Source organism: Cynara cardunculus (genome assembly GCF_001531365.2).
Source record: "Cynara cardunculus var. scolymus isolate 2C chromosome LG 13, CcrdV1, whole genome shotgun sequence".
In the NCBI taxonomy this organism is placed as follows: domain Eukaryota; kingdom Viridiplantae; phylum Streptophyta; class Magnoliopsida; order Asterales; family Asteraceae; genus Cynara; species Cynara cardunculus.
The window spans coordinates 5,991,544-6,004,338 of NC_037540.1; the positions used below are offsets into that span (position 1 = coordinate 5,991,544).

The 12,795-nt window shown below is 35.0% G+C and overlaps 1 protein-coding gene and 1 pseudogene across 1 annotated transcript; one reads left to right on the top strand and one right to left on the bottom strand.

Moving 5' to 3' along the window:
• Positions 1-933: 933 nt before the first annotated feature.
• Positions 934-2,509, top strand: LOC112524354 (annotated as a pseudogene).
• Positions 2,510-7,103: 4,594 nt separating this feature from the next.
• LOC112525336 (nudix hydrolase 1-like) lies at positions 7,104-10,777 on the bottom strand. The gene is made up of 2 exons (XM_025135425.1): positions 10,609-10,777; positions 7,104-7,562 (listed from the first exon to the last, which is right to left on the bottom strand). Exons 1-2 carry the CDS (start codon positions 10,733-10,735, stop codon positions 7,258-7,260), a joined length of 432 nt encoding a protein of 143 aa, XP_024991193.1. The 5' UTR covers positions 10,736-10,777; the 3' UTR covers positions 7,104-7,257.
• Between the last annotated feature and the right edge of the window lie 2,018 nt (positions 10,778-12,795).

Here is a 12,795-nt window from a genome sequence, read left to right on the forward strand (position 1 = left end):
CCCCCTACCCCCAATCCAACCCAACCCAACCCAAAAAAACATATGCCCCATACGCAAGTTGCGTTATGAACATTTGCAACGGTGTGGATTTTCTTGAAGAAAAATGAAAGAAAATTGATTAAAAGATGAATTTGGTCGATCAAAATAACTGCTTTTGTTACTCTCACAAAAACAAAACATTTAATGAATTAGTTATGTTTCAATCTCTACGGTTAAAAGGAGGCCGCATCTCTTCAGCTCTCTTTAGTTACAGGGTCACCCGTGGCAATGGTTGCTTCCTTTTTCCAGAGCAATAGTTACTCAATCAAGAGCAATATTGTTATTCTAACTTGTATGTTATGCAGTGAAAAGTGTACAATGATATGTGTTTGTTGATTTCAGCTCTTGTAAAGGAGTAAACCATACCATCAAGCATTTATTGGAGAATGGCATAGAAAAGTGTGAATATTAGCTGTTAGATCTTGTGCCATGTACACTACTGCTGTTTCTGCTTCCTTTCTGCAACACTACAATTTTCCTTTTTATCTCTTCTACCTTAATAGCTTGCCTCTACAAACATTATGGAAACCATAGCTGACACTTCCAACTTTTCTCATTATGTTCTTCATTTCTTTAATTATTCCAATCTTTTTTGGATTTTTCCTTGATATAATCTTTCTGGGTTTCTTCAGTTTGGTTCAATCTCAAGAAAGAAAACAAACCCATTCCGATTTCTTCTTCAATCCATCATCATCTTCATCATTTCTTGATCTCTGTTTTCGTTCCAATTTGGCAAAAATCTAGTTGTAAGTTTCAGAAAAGTGATTACTTTTTTTGTTTGATTACAGATAAGAACATAAAGATAATTTAAATCCTATTGATTCCCCTGTTTCTATAACAGGAAGTTTCATTTTTCAAGATTTTGTTCTGTTGTTTGGATTAAACAGACCGTTGATGATGGCTTTTACCAGAAAAAGTGCTGCAAATTTTGTTATTGTTATGATTGTAATGCTGAGCTTGATTGGGAAGTGCGTCAATGGCGGAAATGGTGAATATGAAGGTGTGGGAGGAGGAGCTCCAATGGTGAAAACAGAGAAAGAAGCTCTATACTCTGCTATCCAGGGTTTTGTGGGTGAATGGTGGAATGGCTCAGATCTTTATCCTGATCCTTGTGGTTGGACTCCTATTCAGGTACCCCACCTCTGATTATACAACTATACATGCCTTTGACTTTTGAAAGTCCACCTTGACTTTATATTCTTTCAAACTTGACCAACTTTTGTTGTTTTTAAAACCTTAATCTTAGTTGGTTTTGTTTTACAGGGTATTTCTTGTGATATTTTTGATGGATTCTGGTATGTCACAGACTTAAACATTGGTTCCGTCGATGACAACTTTCTTGCCTGTGCTCCATATGTTGAATTTAGACCACATTTGTTTCAACTCAACCACCTCAAATCACTTGCATTCTTTCATTGCTTTGTTGCACCCATTCCCATTCCCATTCCTTCAGGAAACTGGCCTGCGCTTTCGGGTAGCCTTGAGTCTCTTGAGTTCAGGTCAAATCTTGGTCTCGAAGGAAAGATCCCAGCCGATTTTGGTCAACTCCGAAAGCTTCAATCTTTGGTGCTAACTGAAAACGGATTATCAGGTGGTTTACCGGAAAACATTGGTAACCTGACTCGTTTGAAGAGATTGGTGTTATCTGGGAATGGGTTCACGGGGGAAATCAGAGATAGTTATGGTTATTTGAGTGAGTTATTGATCTTGGATTTGAGTAGAAACTCATTATCTGGGAGTTTACCTTTGACTTTTGGAGGGTTGACTTCTCTCTTGAAGCTTGACTTGAGTGAACCAATTAGAAGGGAAAATCCCAAGTGAGATTAGCAATTTGAAGAATCTAACCCTTCTGGATCTTAGTAACAACAAGATTTCTGGTGGGTTGATCAAATCAATTCAAGAAATGTATTCATTAGAAGAGTTGGTTTTGTCAAGAAACCCAATCGGAGATGATCTCATGAACATCGAGTGGCAAAACCTTCAAGGGCTCATGGTGTTGGATCTTTCGAGTACACAGTTGACGGGTGGCATTCCGGAGTCCCTTTCTCAGTTGAAAAAGCTAAGGTTTTTGGGTCTTAACAACAATAATCTCTCCGGAAATCTTTCACCAAAGTTGGCAGAATTACCGAATCTAAGTTCACTATATGTATATGGAAACCACCTCACAGGAGAGCTCAAATTCAGTCAAAGGTTTTATGGTAAAATGGGTAGGCGTTTTGGGGCTTGGAATAACTCTAACCTTTGTTTTTCGGTTGGTTTGAAGCCCACAAGTTTTGAGCCGTTCGGGGTAAAGGCTTGTCAAGAAGTCATGACGAGTGAGGTTAGTTTTCGTGATTCGGGTTCCAAGATCGTAAATGGGAACAAAAATCGTGTTCCCCATTTCAAAACTTCTTTAAGTTCCACAAGATGTACATTCAATTCGAGATGGTGCATGTTTTGGATGATTATTCTCTTCAACTTCTTTATGTAATCAGGTATCATTTAAAATGTTAATCCCCCAGTGTAATATTTTGCCCTACTTTCACCTGCAAAAGCACCATTCCGTTGCGGTTCTAATAAGCTCTACCTATCTTTCTTTAAGCCGAAAAATCAATAGAGTTGATGTAAAAAAAAAACGTTACAGATCAAAGTCGGCGACATCAACATGATACAACAATTAGGATGCGTTTGGTATGCAGACTATATGGGACATGACGAGATAAAAAAAATAGTCCCATGTTTGGCAATGCTCGGACAAAAAGAGCATAAGACAAAGTGGGACTATTTTTAATTTTTGTTGGACAAATCTTGAGATTTTTCGTTCCACCAAAAATGGTGGAACAACATGGAACAAATTACAAAATTACTTTTATACCCTCAAATAAACCTAAACCTAAAACAAATCCATCGTCTCCATCGACAGGTACGGTTTCAAAGCTTCCGGCCACTGTTCCAGTCGTACCAAACGTAGGACAGACAAATTAGTCTCGTCCTGGCCCATCCTGTCTTGTCCTCTCCGCGTACCACCTTAAATAATAGTAAACATGTAACTCTGCGTTTAAATTTGCCAAAAAAAAGTTATACACGTTATGAAAATTATATATTTAACCATTTATATTCAAAGATAATTCATGGATTTTTATAATTACTTATATATTTAACCATTTATTTTAATCTCGGTTTTTACATGTTTTTCACTTTATACGATTTTACAAATGATTCACATATGAAATTAGACTATGATTACAACTCGGAAAAGATAATCCACATAGTATGGCTTTGGTTCTTTAGATTCTGTTACGATATCGAGAACCTCGTTAGTTTGCTTTTAAAATAGTCTTTGGGAAGAGAATGAAGATTCCAACATATATCTATACTATATTACAAAGTATTTGATAAAAACTTTTAAAAACCATCTTTTATACATGAAGTACTGTTTATTGATGCATATTACTTAAAATTCAAGATTACAAGTAAATTGTGCGTATATACAACTTATTAAGCTCCATGTTTGAATTCATATAGCTAACCGTAACTGTAAATAAATATAATCAAATACAAGATAAGATTCTTATTTTAAATATAAAATCTATAATATAATTAGGATAATTATTGAGTTCTAACATAATACTTTAGGGTGCGTTTGGTTTGCAGGAATGAAATGGAATGGGAGGGATTTGGATTTAAAATCCATTTCAATCATGTGTTTCGTTTGTAGGATTGGTAGGATTTAAAATCTTGGGATTCATTTACAATCCCGTGACCGATGGATTTTAGAATCCTTTGGAAGCACATGGTTTTTTAAAAATCCATTCCCGTGGGATTTGTCTTGCCCTAGCTCACGTCTCCATCGCATCCTCCATTTCTCCTCCATTTTCATCGCTCACTGTCTCCTCCAGCCTCCTCCATCGCCGTCTCCGTCGATTGAGCACACTGTTGTCGTCTCCGGCTCTGTAGCTTTCTCCCACGGTGGTCGTCTCCGTCTCTGTCGCTTTCTCCCACCGTGGTCGTCTCCCTCTTCGTCGCTTTCTCCCATGGTGGTCGGCTCCATCGTCGAACCTTTTTCCATTCTATCGATTTCTGCTTATCGAAGACAGGTAGGATTTACTGTTCCAATTTCTACTTACTTCGATTTCTGTTACGACTTCACAATACGATTTATGTTCCAATTTGTACTTCGATTTCTGCATATTGTTTCCGATTTCTGCATATTGTACTTCGATTTCTGCATATTCTGTTCCGATTTGTACTTACAATTTTTGCATCAATAGAACTTCATGTCATAGCTACAAAAATAATTACTTAATAACAGCCTCAACAAATTAGAATTCTACAAATAAATATGCATTTTGGATGAAAAAGTTTGATTGTTAACAKRTAGTTTTGAGAAAATGAAAGAGATTTGGTGACTAAAATAATTACAAAAGAAAAAAAAATCTCAATTCAAATCCTACAAACCAAACATGATTTATAAAGGAATGAATTTCAAATTCAATCCAAATCCTGCAAACCAAACACATGAATGAATTTTAAATCCAATCCAATCCAAATCCCTCCTGCAAATCCAAATCCCTCAGAAACATTCCTGCAAACCAAACGCACTCTTAGTTATTATCTTCATAAAAATTATATTATTAAATCAAAAATAAATTATTTCGTCTTTAAACCTAAATTAAATTATAATAAAAAATTGAATTAAAGAAATTACACAAAAAATAGAACTTATATATATACACACACATATATATATATACATATATATATATATACATATATATATATATATACATACATACATATATATATATATTATTATTATTATATTTTCACATTTATATTTTATTAAGAAAAACATTATTGCTTGCTCAAAACTACATAAGTTTGTATTATAATATCGACAGAAACCAAAAAAATAAAATAAAACATTAAAATCGAGATATATTTCGTTGCATTACGCGAGTACCCTTCTAGTTTAGAATGAAGAAACTTAGTCTAACCAATCTGTGACCCTAATACGTCCTCTCTAATGGAGGCTAGAAGGGTATAGATTATTCCAGAGTGTCAAACCCTTAGAATGATAGATATTGACTCTAATACCATGTGAATATACATGGAACTCCACTAGATTACTTTATAGAAAAGCTATTGAGAAAATAAGGGGAGGTTCCTAGTTCCAACATATATCGATAAAAAAAAAAGTCAAAGTCTAATATATACGAGACTAAGGAGGCATTTGGTTCGGAAATTCTGAAGAATTCTGATGGAATTGGAATGTTGAATTCCATTGACCAAATTTCATTCCCTCATTTGGTTCATTATTTTTTACGAAAAGAATCTTCAAAATCTTACAAATTCCACAAATAAAAAAAATTTAACATTTCTTAGCAACTACATGGTATTTTGATAGAATAAAATTCTCTATTTTCATAATGCCAAATATGCCCTTAATATAATATATTTTAATCTCATAAAACCCAATATGACCACCTTCAACCACCGTCAATCTGAATCACCGCCAATCACCTCTAAATCACCACCGACCATCACCATCTGAACCACCGACGACCACCACCGCCGACATCACCGGTCTGAGCAACCACCAATCTGATCCATCACCGATCTGAACCACCCACAAGACGATCTAAACCATGACCTGAAACCACATCCGACCACTGTCATCTGAAGCACCACTGACCACCACCGATTTGAACTACTACCGACCGTTGGCGACTACCACCGACCTGAATCACCCCGGACACCGCCAACCACCAACGATTTGAACAACCACCGATTTGAAACGCCGTTGTCACCGTCCATCTGAACCACCGTCCATCTGAACCACTTTCATCTGAACCACCGCAGACCACCATCAATCTGAACCATTGCCGATCACCGCCATCTGAACCACTGTGGACTACCACCGGTCTGAACCACCGTCGACCAACGTTGATTTAGTAATGTCGTTTGGCTTATAATTATATTTGAGTTGTGTATCTTATATTGTTTTACATATTAAATAATTACTTTATTAAAGTATTTTTGGTTTTAGAAACATTAAAACTTTCAAAAAAGGGCATTTTGGTCATTTACCAATGTTTCATTCCAATTCCAAAACTATATTCCGTGAACCAAACAGACAAATTTCAATTCCTTAACAGATTTCATTCTAATGTCTGCTAACCAAACAGGTGGTCAAACTTGACAACATTTCATTCAAATTCCTTGAAAATCAAATTTTTTTAACAGATTTCATTCTATTTAAAAACATAATGCAAACCAAACGCCACCTAAAGGGTTATTTACCAAACTTTCTATTAAGGGATGGCCAAAAACCGGTCCCCATCTAAGATTTTCTTTTTGTAACCGATCCCGGTCCCAACCAAATCGATCCCAATCCTTTTTTTCCTAAAAATCAAATTTAAACATGTTAAAATTGTGTTTGAAGATTTTTTTTTTATAATATATTATTAAAATACACTTAAAAGTCTCTAATTGTGTCACTAAATACACTTTAATTTATTTACTTTTCTTAAATTTTTTCATACAAAAATATTACAAGTGTTTCTATAATTACTATTTTTAGAATTTAATATTAGAACACTTGAAAAAAAGTTTCAAAAAACTTGAAAAACTAAAAAAAAAAAAAACTAGAAAATCTTGAAAAATGGGACCTGTATATAACCGGTCCTTGTACTTGTCTCGTAACCGATCTCGAGCTGGGCCTTGAAATTTCATACAAAAACATAATCGGTCCCGGAGCATCGGTTCATAACCGGTCCTTACCGGTCCCAATCAACCCTGGCCAAAATGGGCCATCTCTAATGGGAACCACATGATTCCAAGGGACCAAGGCCCATGTGGCTGGCCATTTGTAGGGGCTTCGATTCGTATCAATCATAATATTATTTACCTTCTATTCACACGTTAATTATGTTTATCTTTTAAGGATATCTATATCATGTTTTAAGGGTATTTAACGGGTTTGACGGTGTCGGGAAAAGGAAGTTACTTAGTCGGCCAAAGATCCGAAAACACAATTATAAAACAAGTAAAATCATTGTTACGAGCTGTAATAGAACTGGTAGTTACCTCAAGAATAACTGTTTTTTCTTCATTTATTCACACAGCATCACATTACATTCCTGCACTAATCAGTTCAACTTGAAGAAGAAAAAGTTGCACCCATCCAGTGAAGTGCAACCCTACGAAGAAAATTTTGTGAAGTAGTATTGCTTCTAATCACTTTAAGTCGGTAGGGAAGGGACTGAACCCACCTTGCACCATAGTCTCCAAAGGTTGAAATAGCGGTTGGGGCAGGTTTGTCCAGTCATACCAATCCCAACCATGACACTTGTCAGGCTCCATGTTTTGAGGGAGCTGGTCAGGATCGGATAAAAAAGCACGCATAATAACAGCAACAACATGTACCCGTTTTGCAGCTTCAGAAAAGAGATTGTTGGTTACCGTCAATAGTTGTATATCCTTGATGTCTAGCCCGGTTTCCTCCTTCACCTCTCTTGCTGCACATTCTTCAAAGCTTTCACCTGGGATACCAAGAAGGAAATTTGAAAAAGGATGCTTACGTGAAAAGTATTCATATTATGTCTAGATATTGGTGATGCCGAGGATTTGAATTAACAGCTTGAAAATGAATAATTTCCTGGAGGATGTTACTTGTAATGTGAAGAAACGTATAGCATAAATTATATAAGCAATCAATCGAGTGGAAATGCTCCTTATCACATTATTGGGGTAGAGTCGAACAGCCATAAACACACGGATCGAACAGATTGAAAAACGTCAGGTAAAAAGCCTAAATCGTGAATGAATCATATCGGCCACCTAAAGAAACCCATCCCCAAACCTACATAGCCCGTAATGAACTCCCAAAGCTAGTACCAATTCTCATTCTGGAGGTGAATTGGAGGGCCTACTTGCATTTGAATTTTTTAGTATTTCAGATTACTCATTACGGAAGAGCATCACATGTTTATTTCATTCCATTATACAGATATAGTTTTCGCATTTAGGTAAATGAGGTAGTGGGTTTATAAGAAAGTAGAAATGTAGAATATGGAACGTATTCAAAGGGGAATAGAATATGTACCCAAAGCATAACTACAAAAGAATCTAGTTTCTCTCATGTCTCCCCGAATTTTTTTGCAAGCTAGGGGTCTATGTGGAAACAGTCTCTCTACCCTTTGGAGCAGAAGAAAGGTCTACGTACATTCTACTCACCCCAACCCTACTTACAAGTGGGACATACTAGATATGCAACACCCCACACTCCGTCTCCGTAACGAAACACACGAGGGAAGTTACCTGTCTTAATTTCACAACCACATCAACAAGTAATAGTGAAACCATTTCAACCTAAGCAGACCGCATTTTAGTTTAAAACCTTCTTTCAATATAAACGAAGAACACATTGATGGATCATGGTCACAATATACAAACTGACCATTCTAAATTTCTAATACATAATCTCATACCAAAACTACATAAAGCGAACCGATTAATGACAAAACTCGACTAAACGTAGCTTCCTTCACAAGAGCTTTAAATGGGGTTCGGTCATTCGGGTTTATCATTTTTTAATAAGTTGGGCATGATTTGTATATATGCTCTAGCTTGAGGGAGAGTGTTAACTAAATGTAGATAATTAGGGTTCTTCTTTCTAGTATCTTTTACATAGTTTCCTAGTAGCAATATATAATCTTGTACATTATTTCGCAAAATACAAGAGAAATTAGATTACCTACTTGTAAAATGACATTTATTTATCTCTACCACTTCCCAAGAACCATGTGTCATTCAGCACTAGAGGCTTAGACTTAACAAAAATGTAAACGGGTCTGGTTATATCTTTCAGCTTGTTAAGCTCACAGATGGTTCTAATTCCTAGACGAATTGAAATTACATTTTAGTGAACCAGTATATTTAACCCTTTTCACTTGTAACAAATAATTTAATGGAGGCAATCCTTCAAATGAACTTTTCATCAACTATGATATGTTCTTGTGAAGGAACTGATTTAATTTTATTTCTCATTTTCTGAAAAATATTCTTTAAAAGGATGATGAGAAACAGCAAAGAAATATTAGATAAAAAAATGTAGTGTTTAAACATTTTTTTTTCTAATAAATTCCATGTTTGTGCACAAACATTATTGGGATAGCATTTACTTTAGTTCATTAATTTATAATTTGATATAGACATTTCTTGAGATCAAATCGATTAACATAAAGCAAGGTTGTGAGGCAACACTCGTCCTACTCTTAGAAACAACATCATAATGAGTGCCATATGTTCTACATACCCTAAGCAAATAATTTTATATACCCCATAGATAAATCCTATCCACAAGACCACAAGAGATATACCATCAATTTTCAGGGTCCAAAATGCACTAGAGAGAGCAAGTCATGAAAATGTCCTTTCGACTTCATGAAGCATCAAGAGATTGGCAATTACTAATAGCTGGAATGACTTGAAGCAAAAGAGGCCAATAGGGGGCCATCAATGCAGTTGGTACTTGGTTATCTAGAAGACAAAGATGACTAGCCCTTTTGTTATGATATACCTGGACGATATGGTCAAGTTTACCAGAGGAGACAATTAAGGCAACAAGGTTAAGAATGGAAGATAATCTCCTATTTTAAGCATTTCGGTTATTTCTTTTATGGGAAGAATAATTTCTTCTTTTTAGAGGTTCCCTTTTTGGTTTAGATTTCCTTGTTAGCGGGACTCTATAAATAGGGTGCTCCATTGTTCTTGTATATTCATTCAATCAATTAAGAGAGTCTTTGACTTTTGTGGAGATTACCTGTTCTTGAAATCAGGCACTTCTCGGGTCCTAACCCCAGGGTTGGATTCGGTTCTTATCATGTTATTACCAACAATACTCAAGATCAACGGAACCACATGATTATTGCAAAAGCAGCAAAAGTATCATATCTCTTTGTTGTTTCATTCTCTTTCTCTTTCCCTGTCATCTCTATCTCTCTTTGAAACTGAATCACATAGAATATTCTGCTACTCCTACAAGCATATACACCATCATAGAATTGGACCAAAATTTGAAGCATATAAACACTCTTTCTGGGGAAACTTAATAATACTACCTCCCTATTAATTCTAGAGATACATTTTTTGACTTTCTAATCAAATATGTCAATTCATATACAAGAAACAACGTATTTGGTTCTCATTTCAAAGATTGAAAACTTCATTTATCAGTGATAGACAACCCAATGTCAAACCTAGTACTTATTAAGCCTACACTGGTATGGACTTTAATTTTGTTAGAAAAACTCAACACATCTCTCTTTACCTATCACACCACAACATTTAATATATTCCTATGGTTTTAATCTGAATTTGAATAAATTAGCCTTGACCTTTAAATTCAAATGTATCTAGAGTATTACCTAATTTCATATTAAAACAGCTTAACGCTTTTAAAAGTAAACTGTTTTTCCTTCTCACGCGAAACATTATAGTTTACAGTATACAACAATGGCAAGGGTTGTGTTTACAGTAATAATCAATGTGTGTGAGGCGTGATCGGGGGTTTAAGAGAGGACTGACCGAACTCAAGGTGGCCGCCGGGGAGAGCATAGGTGTTGTGACCGATTGAAGTGCGGCGACGTCCCAAAAGCACGGTGTTGCCCTTGAGCAGAAACACCGCCACCCCGATAACAGGTGCCGGCGACATCGATCAGATTTGTTTTCAGTTGCGTAACTATTTTGACTTCCCAGGAGAAAAAGTTTGAACATCGAGAGTCGAGAATCTTATTGAAAATTTGAAACATGAATTTCGCCGGTACACCCTGAACTTTGAACAAATTACAATAATAGCCACAAAATAGTTTTATATTGCATATTTGAATATTGTTTGATAGATTATCAAGGACACGCTACTAATTGCATGCACCGACCTGAGATGCACAAGCTCGAGCTTTTCGGGTTCGGGATTAGGTCTTTTAAGCTCATTTTTAATAAGCGAAAAAAGTCTGAGTCCAAGTTTTAAGTGTAAAAAATAGGACATATTGTTTTTTTTTTTTTTTTTTGATTTTCCATGTCGGGTTTTTTAGCTTGATTGGACTTTTATGTTTGGGCTTTTAAGAGCCGAGCTTTTTCTTTAAATACGCATGATCGGTTTTTATAATCAATAGGTCTTCAAATCGTTGGGCGAGCTGTAATCCTTAAGCTATTGATGTTTTTGGCTACTGGACTTTCACAGGAGGCGTACTTGCTAAGAGGAGAGTTATTGCTGAGTGAGTGTTAATCCTACACGAGAGGGATTGATCGCACTACTAGTCCTAGGGCGCACGAAAAGAGGGATTTGAATCCTCGGTACGAAACTCGTACAACAGATTAGCAATCCGCTGCTTATGCAATTTAAGAAAGCACAACAATTGAAATGGGCAGTCCGTATTGGTATCAAAGCTATTCCCATGTTCCGATACGGAAAATTTCCCATTGTTGCCTCTTGTAAGAGTCTGGGCCGTGTCTCAAAGTAAGACCAAACTTATGAGCTTATTATTTTAGGTCGGAACAAGTTAGAGAAAGCGAATCTGTATAGAACAGTTGTCACTGCTTATGGTCCCGAACCCCGTGATCTATCCATGGAGCTAATCTACTTGCTTGTGCAAGCGATGACCGCTCGGCTGGCTTCAAAGCATGAGTGTGGACTTTTTGGGAGGGGCCCTGGTAGGGCTTCAGACATCTCTAGTCTCTAGATTCGATGAACATACTTGCAGTAACTCGTTAGGGGTAATTCAACTGGTAAAATTTTGTGTTTACTCTTTAAAAAGTCAGTTTGAGTGATCTCATGACCAATAGAAGGTTTATTTGAATTTTTACTCTATTACTCTATAAAATTGATGAAGATGAAACACAAGTTGGTTTGAACTCAACATTTAAGTTTATTAAAAAGCATTACTTATAGCAAAAAAAAAGAGCTCTGTTATTGATTTGGATGAAACAACACATGTTGATATAAAATCAAAAAGTTATCTAAAACAAATTTTTAAACGAATATTTAACAAATTTAATCGATTAATAAAAATTATTAAAAACAAAATAGAAGGATTATCATGTATTTTTTTTTATCAGTCATGTAATTATACTTTTATAAATTATATTAATAACGACATGTTTATCAAATTATCTAACAACGGTTAAGATAATTTACATATCTTCTTCGAGTTTTTCTTGTATGTGTTTTCTTATTTCAAATTAACAATTTATTATATTAATTTAATTAATGAGAAAAATAGCATAATTAATATGATTATAATGATACAAGTAATAGGTTTTATTGGGTTATCCAATAAAACTCTAAAAAAACATACAATACTACTTTTTTTCTCAACTAAAACATGTCACATTTAACCCAACTACGTAGGTTTATGTAAAGCATCCTTTTTAAATAAATTAATTTTTTAGGTTTTTTCAAAATAATTAGTGATATATAACGGAAATGTAACATAAATATCAAGTTACATTAGATGTATATCATGTATTTTAAATCACTTTGTTAAACCGACTTTTTTAAAGTTAAGAAACACAGTTTGTTAAATAAACGTAATAACCGTTAGATGTATCAATTATCATATTAAAAACTTCCAACAAAATTTATATTTCCTTTATGTGACATCATTTATGTCAATTTGTGTGTATCCTAATTAATTAGAGCATTTTCAATAGATTTTTTAAAATATATAAAATTAAGATTTTTGTGATACTTTTCCTGCTTTGGTAGATTATTTA